The sequence below is a fragment of the Calypte anna genome, chromosome 2 (genome assembly GCF_003957555.1).
Source record: "Calypte anna isolate BGI_N300 chromosome 2, bCalAnn1_v1.p, whole genome shotgun sequence".
Lineage (NCBI taxonomy): Eukaryota > Metazoa > Chordata > Aves > Apodiformes > Trochilidae > Calypte > Calypte anna.
In genome coordinates, this window is record NC_044245.1 from 111,351,445 (window position 1) to 111,369,429 (window position 17,985).

The window sequence follows — 17,985 nt, forward strand, 5'->3', positions numbered from 1 at the left end:
TTGCTCCATTTTTTTTCTTTTTAATTACATTGAAATTCAAAAATAAAATGCCAACTTAAGTCTGTATTCGTATTCTACAGTACTATTCTGGTTTTATGGCTGTCTTGTACATTTTACTGGTCTCTTCCATTTCATTTATTTGGTGCATCTTAATACCTAGAAAAAAATGCTCCATTTAGGTATTTTACAAAGAGGATCTATCTGCTGAATTCCTTCACACTTCAAGAACATAAACAGCAAATTCTAGCAATTCAAAATAGAACACTGTTTCTAAGCAGTAGTAAAGTAGAAAAATCCTATTATTTATATTCCACAAGACCATAATGTACTCTAATGACAGGTATTATGAACTAATAAGTAGATGAGATACGAAAAGTCAGACAGAAATTCTAGGCAAAGGAAAAATAACAATTTCTTTCTAAACTGGAAAAACAGAAATTAATAATTTTAAAAAATTATGTTAGAATGTTCATTAAACTTATGTTGCATGTGTGTGCATTTTATAGCTCAAACTGAAGACCCTGAAATACATAATGTGGCAGCTAAAGGCAATACAAGTCCAGGGGGCCATGGGGCAGTTCTCAGTCAATTGTATATATTCAATACTTTTTCATGCCACCATTAGAATCAATTTAGTATAGTTAGCCTATAAGAGAAAGTTATCAGTGTAAATGCTAGCCACTGCATCCTCACAGAGTGCTAACACCAGAGAAATAGACAGGAAAATAGAGAGGCTGAAACCATTAAAACTGGATTTAAAGCAACAATGCTCCTGTGGAAACAGTGCTTCAACATAACATTACTAGAAGTAAAAAAACCTTCATTGCTGACTGGAAATAACATTGTATAAGACATGTCATATTCTTTTAGATTTAACTACATACACAGGAATATCACCTAAGTATAAAATGGAATTAACTTGAAACCTGAAGATAGAAACCAACCCAGATAAGTACTGTTACAAAAAGATTTTACTTAATGCACAGTGCATCATGAATATATTGTAGTAATTACTTTAAAAAACTAGAAAAAACACAGCAGGTTAATTCTTACTGTACCTCTGATTTACTTGCATCTCAAGTTGTTTTATTTTTTCCAAAAGCCCTTTTTCAGCAGCTTCCCTCTGTAATTCAAACTCTTTACAAGCAGTTTGTACTGCATCCTCTTTTTCACAATTGAGCTTCTCAATGAGCAACTGCCTGTCTTGTTCTTGGGTAGATACCAACACTTCTTTCTCTTCCTTAAGCTGATGGATAATAGCTTCATACTTTTCCTGCTGCTCACACAGAGAGAGTTTTTCTGTTTTTTCCTTCTCTAGGGCATTCGCTTCCAACTCTAACTTACTTTGCAGTTCTGCTATTTGCTCTGAAAGTCTTTTTTCTGCCTCAGAAGTTTTTTGATGAAGAACTGTTACTTTATTTAGTTCAGTTCTAAGCAAATTCGATTCTTCTTCGTATCTGTTTACTAGCTCAGAAATGCACTGATCTTTCTCAATTGTCATCAGGGTCCTTAGTTCTGATAAGCCCACTTGATATTCATCACTGTTAGTTTGAATTTTATTATTTAATTTATCTATCTCCTTTTTTAAGCTTTCAGTTTCCTTATCAATCTGAGATTTTAAGGTCTCTTGTTGCTGATTTCTGGTTTCTTCCAAAAGAAGCTTCATTTCATCAGTTTCTGCCTCTTTCAGGGCCAGTTCAACTTCTAATTTGCACCTCAAATCAGACAAATCTGAAACTTTCAGTTGTAACTCTTCTACTTGTTGCTGTTTCTCTTGCATTACTTCTGCATGAGATTCCTGCATTTGTTCAAGTTTATGCTGGTTCTCTTTTTTTAATTTATCTAAACAGTCCTTGTGCTCAGCTAGCACCTTCTCGAATTCCTGTAAATGCCTGGCTTGTAGGTTGTCCTCCAGTTCTTTTAAATGGCTTTGCTCTAAACTTTCAAGTTCTGCCCTCAGGAGTTGTAGTTTTTCATTGCTTTCAATATGAAGCTTTTTCAAGTCTTCAAGTACTATCTCACGTGACTGTCTCAGTTCCTTGATTTCACAATTTTGTGTCTCCATTTGGCATTCCAATTCAAGTAATTTCTGGTCTTTTTCATTCTGAAGGCAAACTACAGCTTCTTTCTCATTTTTCACCATTGCAAATTCATCATTCTTGTTCTGAAGAACTTCCTCGAGGCCTAATAAGTCACCTTTTAATTTTTTAATCTTCATTTTACTTTCTTCACCATCTTCCAATAATTTATTAATTTTAGTTTCATATTCACTTTTCAAAGACTGTAATTCTTTTTGATGTTTATCTTTTAGTGTTTTTTCAAGTGAAAGTTTTACCTTCTCGATAGTATTTACTATTTCTAGAGAAGTGCATTTTAAGGAATTAGAAAAGTCACACCGTTCTCTTTGTACAAGTGTTCTAAACTGGCAAAGATCTTCTTTTATAACTCTTAAATGTACCTTTGAGTCTTGGGCAGCAGCCCTGCACTTCTCCATGCAAACACTGAGAGGTGCATTTTCTACTGAAGTGTCCTTTACACAAGCACTTGTATCTTGCATACGTCTACTGTCTATTGCATTGATAACTGAAGAATAAAGAGACTCCACCATCATTTCTGGACTCTGTGGATCACTTATTACATTAGGAGATACTGGATTTTCTTCTATTACAAATTCATTTACTGCTGACATAAAGTCAGATTCTGGACTTTCTGCTAATGAATCCAAGTCTAATGAACCTTGCTTGAGAGCTTGCTCCAAGTTGGGATGGGCAATAGTTTCAAAATCAAATGTATGAGCATCAATGCTGTCTGGAGACAACTCTTCTAATGGAGCTGGGGGACACACGGGAGGACACAGGGGACCCTGAAGACTGAGTGATGGAGGAGTTCTTGAAGAGGTAGCAATTACGGTTCCTGTTGCACTTTCCATCCTTGGTGTGGTAGCAGATTGTGGTGATGCTTGGCTATTGGAGGCCTACAATTTGTAAAATAGGAAACAAATAGTTAATGAAGTGATGGGAAAAGCTTTTAGTATTTTAAATTGATTAAGACGTATCAGGTAAAATAAGAACTTATGACATGTATTTGAAAATTTTTGAATTTTTTAATAATTTAAATCATGTACTGAAATGTAAGTAAAAATTGTAGAAATTCAGAGTTTTTTAATAAGTTTCAAAAATTCACTATCTGTAAACTCATAAATATTGAAGTCCTACACAGATCACATATAATTTTACTTTAAAAGTCTGAAACATACGTTTGAATGACAAAAAGCCTGAAATAACCAGTCAGAAATGGGCTTTGTCTTCTAACAGCCTATTGATTTCAGTTTTCCTAATAATTTTTTTACTAAATATTTTACTAAGTATTTTTACTGCTATTGCTGCTATTATAATCAGCGTATTTCAGCCACTATTAATATGCTAAGGTTTGTAAGCAGGTTTACATAAAATTTTACCACAACAAAATATCTCTTTTACTGTATGAAGAACATGCATGAGAACTGTTCTGCTTGTGAGAGCATAGAAGTGCAGTATAATGAAGGGCACATTCTAATTAAAAGCAACAAACTGACTTTCCAGAACGTGAGACATCACAGTCTGAGTGGGTTTTATCATCAATTCTTGTTCTCTACTGTATGAATTATAAAGCAAGATCAAGTTCCAATGCATACTCAGCTGTAAAGAATGAATTCATGCAGTGTTTGAAAACCAGTCTATTTTTAAGATGACATATATTCGATGGCAGTGTAGAAAAGTAAAATTTAAGTGAATTCAGCTGAAGTTTGATATATCATAGCTTTAATAGCTGTAACTGCAGGCCACGTTATTTCTATGTAGCTGAAATTCCATGAAACACCACTTTGAAATGCTTTAAGAATGTAATCAACTTCAGAAAGGCCTTAGAGACTGTGCAAACAGGCTACATTCTGCAATTTTCAAGCTTCTTCTTTGTGGCTAACAATTCAACTTACAGTATGAGATATCTACATGAAAACATTTCAGTTATAGATTTCTTATCTTTGCTATTTATTTAATAGATTTGACATAAGTATACTGCTTGCAAACTCTGCTTGACAAAGTAAGTGAAATGTGTTCTACAGGTTGACTGTTCCTAGTTCTTATAGAGATCTCTTCCTTTACTATCTTCACGTCTATAAGAACTAGGAACAGTCAACCTGTAGAACCTTATACTTTTAACCATGGAATACAACAGGGAATATAAAAGCTCTAATGTCAACAATAATATTATCTGCAGTTTCTCAGAACAGAAACAGACACCTTCAAAGACTGTGAGCATTATTAGACCCCACAGAAAGGTTACAGAAAGCCCCATGCAAAAGGAAGATGGCATCTACTCTTGGCTCCCCTGCAGAATCATCATAGAAGGTAAAGAATAAAGATATAGCATGAAGAAGAAAAAATGAAAAACATGTCACAGTGAAGAGCAACGCTCTAATGATCTTGGTTTCCTCATATCCTGGGACTGTAACAAATTTCAAGCCTCTGCAGTGGCTGCTGTAAACTGGGTCTCTAGTTAGACTAACAGATTGCTACCTAGTGAAGAGTTAAACCTCACATTTTTGAGCAGCTAAAACTGTATGAAAGACTTTGTTGACTGGTCTTTGCCTAGTCTATTTACAACCCATGGGCAACGTATGCATGTCTTGTATGCCTTGTTCTAGTTATGTTACTATGATAAACATAGTTAGGGAGTGGGGCAATTCTTGGAAAGATTACAAGGAGTGTTAGAATTTCAAACTTAGCTAGAACAAATGGTAGATTCATGAAAGGCAGCTGCTCTTACAAGAGAAACTTTTCATACCAAAGGACTGCATGTGGCATTTTCAAGCCAACATCACGAATGGCCAAGCTCTGACTGTGCAATGCAATTTACTTTAAGGAAAGAGAAAATTAGCCAAATCTGTCTAAGCAGCCGACACTTTTAAGTCAGTCAAGAATCCAAACTGGGTAACACACAGCAAGACAGAAGAGTGGAAAGAACTGAGTTTACTGATTTGTTAAGCAACTTTTTAGTGCAGCTATAAACTGATAAAATTTTCATAGATAAGTAAGTCTGAACCAAAAAGGGGAAAGCATCAAGGCTTCAACAAGTGTGGCTGTTTATTCTTCTACCATTATTACGCATTTTTTAAAAAATTAAGTTACTCCTTCAATTTATTTCACTCTTCTAACATTGCAAGTCTTAGTGAAAAATTAAGGTTAGAGCACCTGTCACTATTCTTGTTTCTTTTATGATAAATTTTAGCATGTTCCAAGTTGCGGGTGGACTTTCATACTGCAGAACATGGCCTATTGCAAGAGCATGTACAGACAACTCCTAGATTTCACAGAATTTACACTGCTCCTAGCCATTCCAGTGATTAGGCTTTGTCAGTTTTGTTATTATCTGTTCATATGAAAATGGATCTTCATAAAGAGAGAAAAGAGCCAAGGCATGACCTAAATTACACATCTTCTCTTCACTACAGCACAAAGAACAGCCCAGATCTTATATTTTACATAAATTCAAGACTTCCAGTAAATCTCTTGAACAAGTCCCAGAGGAATAAGAAAATAGAGAACTTCATGACACCTGTTGTGTTTTTTTCTGCAGCAAAACTGATAAGGAAACCAAATTTGAAGCAGTCAACTTCACATAAAATTTTAAGCATTGCTAAATTCACTCAGTTTCACAAGAACAGGCTACAGTCAGAAGCTACAAGGACCTTGTTTGGTGAATTATGAAAGTTAGAGGATGAATACTCAGAAGCAATCAAAAGCGACTGGCAGAAACAGAATCTGTTTGACAAGCAGAGTGAAACTAGGAAAACATCTTCTTGCCATCTGTTCCTTCTTAATTCAGAAGAAGAAAAAATGCACGTATTTCTTCCCTTCTCCCCAAAACAGGACTGCAAGAAAGGAGTAGGTGACATCAATACTCAGGCTAATGAAGACAACCAAGGCCGTGAACTCTCCTTAACTGCTTGTGCCAAAAGTACTTAACCTTAAAATCTAGAGAAGTAACAGCAACTTAATTCAACACAAACTAAAGCAAAAAAGCCAAAATGCTCACATTCTGCACACAGAAACTTGAGAACATGGCAGAATACAAAAACAACAGAATAATTCTACTACAATTTCTTTTGAATCTTAGCATCTGTTAAATGTTTAGGAGGTTTAAGTATGTCTTGACTATTGTCCAGATGTATTCACTTCACTCATTAAAGAGCTCAGAATTCTTGGAGTATCAACTGGAATGTGTTTAGAAATAAAACCACCATTATGCAGTTGAGAGACCAACGAATCTTTACACCTGGAAAAACAAAGTTTATTTTTGAAGTGGCTAATAAAGCAATATTATGAAAATATGCTACACTTTAAAATGGCATATTCTCTTCTTGGTAAAGAAAAAACAAAAATACCTTTTGTTCATTCAGCAGGTCTGTAATAGTTTGTGACATTTCATCCGAACTCTGTGCTGCCTTTACCAGGTTATGTAGAGCATGTACATGCTGGTGAAGAGGTTCAAAGTCACAAAGTATGGGAACCCTTAAAAAAAGTAAAGGATTAGGTTTTTTTCCACATTGTAAATCTAATATTGAAGAATAATCAATTATTAAGTGTATATTAAAAACAGACTAAGCTTCACTCTGCATAAGGTTTGTACTATTTTTGCTTTATATGGAAAATCCTTTTAAGACTTGGTATTTGCATTTTAAAGTAAGAACCTAAGAGCTTCGAAGGAGTACATATGATAAACAGGATGATGGGAAAGTACTGTGTCAGTCTTTCCTTCTGAGGAAAGATTCTACCAGTAGTACCTAGAGTTACAATAACAGGAAGAGAACTGATACTGATTAGATTTGTAACCGAAGCACTTATGTTTGCAAATGACATCTCCAGTTGGATTCTCTCCAATCCTCTCTTTAGCTATTAATTCACTATTATTTTATTGTACTGACAAGTAACCTGAATTAAAAGACTGATAAATGTTGTGATCATGTTGCAAGTGTTGCAACGGTAAGCTTTGTTTACAAGTTTCCTAGACCTGTGGAAAAGCAGCATTTTAAAAATTTTCTTGACAGTCCATATACCCATAATTTTTCACTTGTTCAGGAACAGCTTCACTGATATCATGAAGCAGTTTGTATAGACTAACAATATGATAACAGTAGACTGCGCTTCAGTGTATTCTGAGGTAACGTATCTGTGTTAAGGTTTGCAAAGGCTGAACCATAGTAAACAAACAGAAGTATCATTTTATTAAGAAGCTCAGGAGTATTTTGCTGACAGAAAAGTGTAGTGGTGGGTCACTGTTTTCCTATTGCTTGCTCTTTAGACATTAAACATCTTTTGATGAAAAAGAAAGTACTGCTCTAAAGTTTCTTCCGAAGGTCAATCTCTACCAAGATGTACAATAGCTTTGCTCACTCGAGTTGCAAGTCCACCACTATTATCAGTATTTCCATCAAAAAGCAATTGTGAATCTAGAAATCAAGAAGAATGTGATATAATGCCACCTCTATTGCCATCAAGTGGAAAGCTATGTCACTACAATTCAAACCAAGAAAAAGAGTTAGGTTAGCGATTGGTTTTCTGGTAATACCAAGACCAAATTCTTCTTGAACTCAGTCCAAACTCCCCTGGAAGGTTGTAAAATTGTCACAAACCTCAAAATCAAGCAAAAATTAATCAATATGATACTACAGTTTCTATTTTTTTTCCTGCAGAATCACTAAGAGCATATAACAAGAGAAACTGACAGGGTGTATCAGCTGTAACACAATCAAGGGCAGATCTAGTGTTAAGCAGACTAAGCTCACTATACTTATTTAATTCCAGCAGCAAAACAATATGGATGGTCAGGAATTGTGAACAAAAAACCAAAACAAAAACAAAAGAAAAAGAAAAAAGAATGCTAGTACAACTCAGCCAATCCAGCTCCTGCTGCACTGTGCACCAGTACCAGCTATCAGGCTGATACTTCTGGCAAACCTGACAGACAACAGTGGAGCATCTTCCTTTTGTATTTTTACCTTACCATCTTTTGTGGGATTTATAAGCAAAAATGTAATTGCAGATCTCTTCTAGCAGAGGGATGATGGATACATGCAGCATCTGATTGAGGTCATACTGACAGGGAGCAATCATTTCCTAGAAAGAACTTTCCATAGAACTTAGGCTACTGCCTATTTCTTGCTCATTATCTTAGTTGGCATTTCTCTGTTGCTAGAGGCTTAAGGTATGACTTTTAAAGCTCACTCTAAGAGTCAACAAGATCTAGATTAAAAAAAAAAAATCCTGTCAAGTTGTCTGCGAGACAAAATAGTAGCTTTCCTGACTACATTTACACGCCTGTCTTATTGCTGGGAGTTAAGAAACACAGAAAGTTTTTGCTCAAAATCATGGATTTCCATAGACAAAGGCACTTTGAGAATAGATCTTAGTAAAATAAGTTTGTCAGAGAAAAAACAATAATTGAGTATCTCTATGAGCTCATGCTGGGCTAAAGAAATTTATTTCCTATAGGATATCACGTCACAAAGAGCACATGAGAAAAGCCATCAATTTAATTCTGATGTGACAAAACACATACAATTCTGAGTTTATTTTCAGTCAAAACTGACAACAATTTTTGTCTTTTTTAGCTATGAGACAGAGAAATGTCCAACATCATTTACACCTTTACACATTTACAACACAGAATACTTATGTTCAAGTTACCCAAGCTCAGGTACATGAAGCTTGAGTGCAGGAAGCATACAGATAATATGTATCGTCATTAAGTCAGTTGAGACCATTGATTAAGAAATACCTAAGCTCAAAAATTCTTTTCCTCATGAAAAATAAGCAGAAAGGGAGGGGACAGGTGACACAGTAGAAGTCAGAAGAGTGTGGGAGAAGGAGAAAGCTATTTCCGTTATATACAAGGTTTAAAAAGGTGCTTTACCTGAGTAATGGCTGGACTTCTGAAGGACAAAAAGACTGCAAAAACTGCAAGTCACTCAATGAGATATCTGGAAGCTCACTGTCAAATCTGCGAGGTTTTCGTGTCTGTATTAAAAATAAATTAATTTAGGTATTGAAGTAAATAATATCAAGATAAAGGGGGATAAAAAAAGAGCTTAATGCGGAAACATTGGTGTTAAACTGGTATCTCTCCCTCGAAAGATTTTACACATTTTTAAAGGAACTACATCCGGCCTGAACCCTCTGCGGAAATAAAAAAGCAACCAAAAACCAAAACTCAAGACACATCTATATTTATAGTCATTTATTTATCCATAGAGCCGTGGGCATCAGTAGAATAAAGTATTTCAGCTGGAAGGCACATACACCAATCATTTAGTCCAACCTCCCTCCTATTAGAATCATAGAATAGATTCTGTGATTCTATTTCTATGATTAATCTATGATTGTATGAGATGAAAATGCTTTTCCACTCATCCAGTGATTAGAGAAAAACGTGAAAAAATTTTATTAGCTTTTACCATATGATTAATTTTATGGCTCTACTATTCAAAAGAAAGGATTAAATGATCAATTTATACTGCCAACTTCTTTTCTTCTGATAATCAATAGCATTTTTTTCTTCAGTACAACAAACTCCCCATTAAAATTGAGTAATAGCAGACATTCCCATACCACACTGCAAGCTATGAACCCATGTTAATATGTAACAACTGAAACAGCAAAGAACACTAGCTCCCAACTTTCACCTGCGTCAGAGCAATGTGCTTGAATTAAGTTTAGTTTTCCAATTTATGACATTACTATTTTAAAAAAATGAAATAAAAATTATACTGAGTACATACACAAAAGGATGGAGGCCAGGAGTCAAGTCCTCTAAATAATCGATTCCTTAGAAAGGACTTCCCTGGGAAAAAAAGAAAAAGGTTGTTGAAAATAAGGAAATGCAACATATAAACAACACCTCGAGAGAAAACAGTTAAGCTTGAGCAGTAACAGCTGAGCTAAATCTGACAGCATTACTAACTATGCCATTTCTCAACAACATAAAAATTGCTAGTGACTACAGAACTTCATGTACAACTCCCCATCCAAGTAGTGCTTCCCACTTAACTGAGGCCTCTTCTTGCTTAATGTCCACCCCTACAAAAGACCCAACTTCTATTTGAAACTTCCACTGTAATCTTGCTTATCTCCTTTGCAAAAAAAATTAACTTTTTGCTCAATTTTCTTATTTTAGCAGGTCATTCAGAATCTAAGTTGCAGACCACAGAAAGAAATAAATAAAGAAAAGAGAACAACAATTTTTTTTACCAGAAACTTCATTTTAGTGTTTTGGGCTTTTTTAAAAAACTTTTGGTCCCAAGATGTAGGCCTTTGTCCTTGGTAATTATTTTTTGAAAGTTGTATAGAGGAATCTGTAGCAATTCCCAAATATTCAGTAATGCTTTTAAAAGTGTTATTTAAAAGAACTCACAGGGTATATTCAAATAAAAATGGCATTCAAATATACTAATTAGAAATCTTCTCTTTCATGAGTATTAAACTCATTGGAGCTTTCACAGTATTTTGGATAATGAATGAAACAGTTTGTTAATCTGATTAATATATAAATTAATAGAAACCTGGTTTTTTTAATAATAGGAACATCTGGCACACTGCATTCATTTTCTATTTGAGTAAAAAAAAATAATACAGGTAAACTTGTATTTTCACTACACAAACAAAACAACAATTCTGATTTCACAGAAAAGAAAGTACTTACTGAACAGTTTACCAAAAGATTCCCTTTTTGCCTTTTCAGCTTCATACAGGTGTTTTCCATCTTTTATTAAAGCACCTGCCCACTGTGGAAAGGAAGTTATGTAGTCAGCTGTTAATTTTTACATATAAACAAAGGTCTGGTCTCAAAGTTTTTTGTACTTACCTCCCTGTAGTGTTTCATGAACATTTTTCTCCTCACAACCTCAACAACAGCTAGACAATACATTTGAGGAACAGTACTGAGAGCCTCTACAACCTTGACCCTTTCTAGGAGCTCTGTTACAAGACGAAGCAATGCTTGTAGTTTTTCTCCATCTTGGTCAGCATGAAGCATTACAAAACAACACCACCTATAAAAGTAGGTTACACTTTAGAAGATAACAACTTAGTTATATTTAAATGCAGAAAATATGACTAACATTAGTAACATGTCTGGATGGACTAGACAGTGACATCATTTAAATGGGACAACAACAGGCAATATGGAAATAACAAGCAACTCAAAATTCAGTAGTTGCCTTGCAATTCCTTGCGAATTTAGCACAGCAACATATCTGTACCAAAAATGAATGCTTACTACCACTTGAGTTAAGGTATTGGTTTTGACAAAAAATGCTCTTAGCATACATAATTTTACATAATTTTACTGTCTTCAGAAGAATTTAAAAGAACATAATACTACTTTTGCTTAAAAATCTTAAAAATACCTATTGAAAAGCAATAGCAAGAAATATTAAAGGTAGGCATATTGTTGAAGAAAGAAGATCAAAACTGTGTTTGGTAAGTTTATACAATTTAATCAAGCACTACAAATACCAGTCCCTGTAAGATACAAATTCTGATACCTTAACTACATCTTAAATTGTCCTATTGATACAATTAATACATTATTTTCAAGAACAGCCAACAACACAACTAATTAACAGGATACTACCAAAAATGTGACAGACTGTTGTACTTGAAGGGGAGAATTAGGGCAACTTTGCAATCAGAAGACATAAGCTGGAGGTATACCCCACAAGTACAAAAAAGAAAAAAGCATTTGGATTTATTGACAGAGGTGAAAGTGAAATAATACACAATCCAACAATAAGCAACTAGGAACTTCTACTAACAAAGAAACTACAGGAGAACAACTTCTTAAGTTCTCACAGTAATGACTAGTGAGAAATAAAAAGAGGACATTATACAAAGCCCACAAGCAGCCAGTTCAAAACATAAAGTGCATTTTCTACAACGACATAGAGGTAAGTTGCAGAAGTTGTAAAAAACAGGAGTTCATAGGTTCAAAAAGCAATTGGATTAGTCAGTGGAAAAAGCACTCCATCAGTAATTATACACAGAAGAGCTGGTTCTAGGTCAGATAAGAATATTCTCTAAGAAGGCTTAAATATGGTTATGTTTATGTTCTTTCCTCATTATTAGATTACCATAATGATCGTTTGCTATTAACTGCTATAGAGGACAAGTTAGAAAAACCATTGGCTTGCCTCAAACTACAGTGAGATCTTTTTGCGTTTGTTTTTGGGTTTTGTTTTTACTTTTTAAGGGTAAAATTCATGGCAAGTTGTATCAGGCTTTTTTTTTTTAATTTTTTTAGCACATATGCTTTGGTCTTCTCTCTAGATCTATCCTCCTTGCATTCACTGTCCGCACCTTACAAGCTTGTTCCTTACATGATTCAAGTTTTTCCTCTAACAACTTATGAACTAAATGTGTACTACAAAAATACTTAATATATAAATATAAAATGGAAGTTGTATTTATGGCAAACTAGGTTCTATGTGCGATCCTTAAATACCTGCTACAGTGAAAAATGGTGCAAAGAGTAGTATTTTAATTGGGATAAGAAGAACAAAAAATTTAAAAAATCTACTCGATGAATATTCAGCATTCAAGTCTAACTGGGTCACAACACTGCCAAGTTATTTGCTGCTAGCCTAAACAAAAGGTACCTTCCAAGGTACATGAGAGGAGAGGGAATTGTACCTTCTTAGAAATTGTTTATTGATAGGAAAGTCAATTTAAAATCCAAGAACATTTTCTCTTAAAGTAGTATTTTGTTTCACACTTAGAAATAACTTCATATAAAAACTGAAGTGATCCCACTTTTATCTTCTCTCCCATTAAGGAAAACTCCATGCATTACCATAGATTTTCTTATTATACTCACACTTTAAACAGCCTTAAAGCAAGTGGAATAAATAAAAAGTTGAAATTCTGGACTTACTTCAGTCTGACTTGTAGATTATTTGCAAGCTCCTGTTTGGCAGTGGTACATTTCTGTTTAATATCTAGCAGTTTTCTGTGATTAGTTAACATAATCATCAACTGATTAGCATGACTCAAACACAAATCAGGCAACACAGAAGGATCTTTCAAGTTCTCAGCTCTCTTCTGATTAGCCAAAAATCCCTACAAGAAAAGAGACACAATTGTTCCAAAAGCTTTGTGACAATCAAAATGCACGGAGGTGATTCATCTTCTCTTTAAGAATGCAAGCATTTTAATAAACACACTGTACGCATTCAGGAATATAACAGAATGCCACACAGACAAGTGTCAAAGTTGCTTTCTTGTCATTTTATAACCCAGTCCAAATAAATCCCTCTGATATTTCTATTCCAAACAGTTACCAACACAACCCTGTAAGAACTTTACACAAATAATCAACAGTGGTGAATTTTGATGCAGCAGAAAAGTAGCTACAGGCATCATTCTAATTTTTGCAAATTACCTTTTTAACTTCTGCATATGCAAGAGAGAACACCAACTTTGAGCATACTCAGTACCACTATGGGCTAAATATACGTTTTGCATAAATAAATTCACACATGCAACTAATTCTGCTTGAGAGCCAGGCTCATAGCTTAACATTTGATGTGCATGTGGAGTTGGGCATGGCAAAGAATTATGTTGTGGATAGTACAAGGCAACTCCTAAAAGGTCAGGAGACAAAAGAGAGAAGATGGACCACCTTAGATAAACACATCTTAAATGGCTGATTAACAGCTTAAACATGTTTATTAAGCCTTTTTTTCACCTTAATAGAAGATTCAAAAGCAGACAGTCATTTTAAGTATTTCTTTCTAAGATTAGGTTGATGAGAGCAGTAAACAGTAGTTATACAAAGCTGCTGAAAAATGCAAACATTGCTGATTTGATATTGAATGTAAACAATCTTATAAGATGCCATAAAGCACATCTGCAAAACCTGCAATAAATACTTGCATCCTAGTGAGAACAACACAGAAATCTAGCTAAGTATCAAACAAGTATACTAAGTGTTAATGAAAAGGAAGGAGATGTAAACTGAACATGGAAGAGAATACTGAAGAGTCAACCATTTCTTCAACTCTGGACAGCTTAGGTATTTAATGACTGAGGAGCCTCTAGGAAAGAAAAGCAGGCTGAAAACATTAACTCTGTACATTACCTAAGCCAAGTGAATGGAAACCATAAAAGTTGGGAAAAACTGTTAAGGTAATGATGAAGATGACATCCCCATCAAAATAAATTGGGTTGTTTAGTCAAGGAAGACAAAAACATTGAAGAAACATGCTGTGAAGATCATTAAGGAATTAAGAAGCACCAAAAATCAAAGCAGTACAGGCATAAGAGCTTGTAGATTTGAACTAGCCAAAAATAACTTTCAGATCCGAGACCAATGGATGTTTATGACAATCAGATTATACATAACTTTCCAGGAGGAACAGAGAAATCAAGAAAATAATTGCTTTCAAATAGCAGCTTCAGTAAACTTTTTAATGAAACACATGGCATGGAGCTTAAAGCTACAGATGACTGGATGCAATGAGCTAGAAAATGCCTTCCAGATTTATTCTCAGTTCCAAAAGCCTATTGATGAATTTTAGTATCTTTTGTCATTTCTATGTCTGTGTACTCATATTTAAAATAAAATTTAAACTAAAATTACCCTAGTATGCAAATCAGAAAGAAAATCTGAGCACACTAGAAAACAAAAGAAAAAAAAGGAGGGTGGGGACAGACTTCAATAAACTGTGAGGAAATCTAAGATCTAAATAATCAATTGTTCCTGCAATTTCTTGCCTTTCTGACTCTCATAACAGGATTCACGACATCAGCACCACAGTCAAACTAAGAAAGATCCTGAAAAACAAGTGTGAAAATGCCTTTATGCATTTTTCCAATTACTTTTTTCAAATCAAAGCAGCAAGAAGAAATGAATATCAAAAAACATTTTGGACTAGTTAAACCAATGGGAAAGGGCAATAGTCAGTGATGTACTAAGCAGTTCAGAATGCCTTAACTCAGTACAAATCTATAAATCTGTTTAATTTGATGTAACAAAAGCAGGAAGAAAACAGAAGTACAGAATATGATAGTGACAACATTACTTTTCCAGCGACTTCAAGTGAAGAACAGAATCAAGAAGGCCATCTGCCAGGTAGATTTTTTTAGTATTTAAAAGAACTAGCAGAAGAGTAACATTTCTATGAACCAAATGATGAAAATGCATTTGGATATAACAATTTTTTGAGAAGCTACTAAACTAATAGGGAAATTTAAAAAAAACCCACTACCCCAAACAAAACAAAACACCATAAAAACGCCAAAACAAAACAAAAAACAAAGTACAGCAAGCAAGGAAATGCTTGGAAAGGATAAGCTACTGGGCAGAATCATACTGCCCAATATGTAAGAGGCATACTTTTACTATGTAATGTCACCTACTGACCTATCCAGTCCCATAGACATGTGTGTCTAAGTGGTACAGCAGGTAGCTGATCACTTCCCTTCAGATTATGGGGGCTCTGTTCTGCCCTCTGTCCTGGTCTTCCAGCTCAGGGGACTGGGTACCCAAAGAACAACTGGTTTTACTGCTAAAGATTACCTCAGCCTTTTCCTCATCCTTTGTCACTGCTTCCCCTGCATCCAACATGGGATGGACATTACCCATCTGATGTATCTCAGAAGCTAGCAATTTAACACTGATGCTTTTATGAGGATGCTGATTGGCTAAACTGAAATTAAATATATTTTTCCAAATTATAACCAAAAGAATGTTGACAGAAATACTTCAGCTATGAAAATATACAATTTAATATGCACCTGACCAAGCCGCAGTGAACTACAGCTCTGCATCTTCCCACTACATTGTCTAGAATATATTAATTAAAATGTTTCTATTTTGTAAAGTGCCTTTTTCTCCAATGTGTAGCGGGAGGAGCCTTTCTTGCTCCTGAGGCTCGACGAGCTGCTGGCCTCTCCATTGCCTCGCACAAGAGTGAGCTGGCTCTGTGGGTGTGAGTCCCACCTTTATTGGCAACCCTTCCCCATGGGATTAAATTTTCCCTAACCAGGCACAGGTGGACTCACACCCACTCTTTGGCAACTCGAGGCACCTGGATGTAAGTTGCCCGCATTCTCCACCAAACGTTGCAAGAGACGAACCTTCCTTTAGGGATCTGCGCCTCAAGGTCTAACTAGGTGTTGCAATATAGACTCGTGAGCTGTGCTCTAAGTATATCACTCACGTAGTGGAACTAGCAAGATTGGTCTGTGGCTCGAAGAGCTACCGGCCTCTCTGTTGCCTAGCCCAAGAGTGAGCTAGACTGTGGGTGTGAGCCTCACCTTTTATTGGCCCCCTGGTCCTGCGCATGCTCAATAGGGGGCCTGCCCTAACTGGGCACAGGTGGACTTGATACCAGCTCACACCCACTCCTCGGTAATTAGAGGCATCTGGTTGCTTGTTCCACTACACCAATGTAGATGAAATACCATAAATATAAGCCCAAGATTTAACTTCCAGTGCTACACACCACTGGTCACTATGTTTCCAACTAGTTTGAGGTTTCAAAAAACAAACTTAATGTCATAGTTGGAGTTACGAGCTGAAAACATGACCACAAGATATAAAACCTACCAATATTTACATGTCAAACGATTATGAATATAGCACCTTCTTGAGCATCTCCAGTATAAGTTCATTGTCATCTTTAGCAGCATATACATATCAAAACTCTACCATCTTCCAATGTGACACACAAATGTGTATTACCTGAGCAAGTTCTTTTTGTTCATTCACCAGTCTGCTGCAGCTTGCTATCATCTGGTCCAATGCATAGAGCCTATCCTCAAGGCCTTTAATAGCCTTCATGTTCTGATTATCTAGTTTGGCAATAGTTTGTCGACATTCTGCCAGAAAAGGTTGGATGATCCTTGGATCAAGCTAAAAAAAAAAAAGAAAAACTTTTTATTAGCAGTTAACATACTGAAAGGTCATCTGAGCTAGCTACACAAGTTATAACCTTAATATTTTTATTTTTTTTTAATCTAATGTGTGTTTACATCTATTAACTGTCTCAGAACTCTGAGTTAATAAGTCTGTGAATTTTATATCACAGTATGAATTTATTTTGAGTAATCCAACCAGAGTACCATACAAATATCAGGATCCTTACAAGGGGAAGGGACATCAGTTTGAAGGGACAAGGCAGGTTCCAGAGGGAGAAGAGGCTTTTAAAGCTAATGGACACAGTCTATACTGGAACAAAATTCATAGAGCTACTGTCAAAGTAAGTGGTAAATGTGGCTCAGAATAAAGCGTAGTAGGGAAGGTGGTGGGAAGAAGCTGCAAGACCCAGTCTTTTCCCTCTAAATGTATGCTTTAATTGATTCCTCAGACAAGGACATTTAAGTAACTGGAAAACAAGCTATGTAAAAATAATACACTTGTAATACTTTTTGCTAATGTTTTTTTCCCCAAAAAACCCCACATTTCTTCATCACATTCCTTCACCAGACATTCTTGAGAAAAAAATGTTTAAGTAACAGAAGCTACCAATGTCTACAGATACCAAGGGTGACTTGCAGGTTTCACTATAAGAGCAGTGAAATACATTAGTCTTTCATCCTTAGTTCTATAAAGGACATAATTGCAATAGCTTATACAACACAGATTTTAGTCTAAACCTGGAATAAATTAGTTAAGTAAGCTTAAGTTATTACATGTTAGCAGAATATGAACAAATTTATCCAAAATGGTTATGCTCTAACATCTATTACAGGAGAATCTAGTAGAAAGGATGCTATCCTGCAAGATCATACAGCCTGCCACAACACCAGCTTCTTTCATCTACATGCAGTGTTAATTCCACTCACATCACAGAGCACACAAATTAACCCTCAAAAAAGAAGCCACTTACATGAATCAATATTACAATAAAGAAAACCACTGTTTTCCTCTGAATCTACTATTTGACTG

The 17,985-nt window shown here is 35.3% G+C and overlaps 1 protein-coding gene across 6 annotated transcripts in view; it reads right to left on the bottom strand.

Annotated features, from left to right (window-relative positions):
- The window catches only part of RB1CC1 (RB1 inducible coiled-coil 1), a 68,885-nt gene that overhangs the window by 18,842 nt on the left and 32,058 nt on the right, over positions 1–17,985 (bottom strand). For all 6 annotated transcript variants that reach the window (XM_030444396.1, XM_030444394.1, XM_030444397.1 and 3 more), the window contains 8 exons: positions 16,780–16,950; positions 12,967–13,151; positions 10,900–11,086; positions 10,738–10,819; positions 9,818–9,879; positions 8,953–9,056; positions 6,425–6,551; positions 1,059–2,974 (listed from right to left, as the gene is read on the bottom strand). In XM_030444396.1, the coding sequence (XP_030300256.1) occupies positions 1,059–2,974; positions 6,425–6,551; positions 8,953–9,056; positions 9,818–9,879; positions 10,738–10,819; positions 10,900–11,086; positions 12,967–13,151; positions 16,780–16,950 (2,834 nt within the window). The remainder of the gene's footprint in view (positions 1–1,058; positions 2,975–6,424; positions 6,552–8,952; positions 9,057–9,817; positions 9,880–10,737; positions 10,820–10,899; positions 11,087–12,966; positions 13,152–16,779; positions 16,951–17,985) is intronic.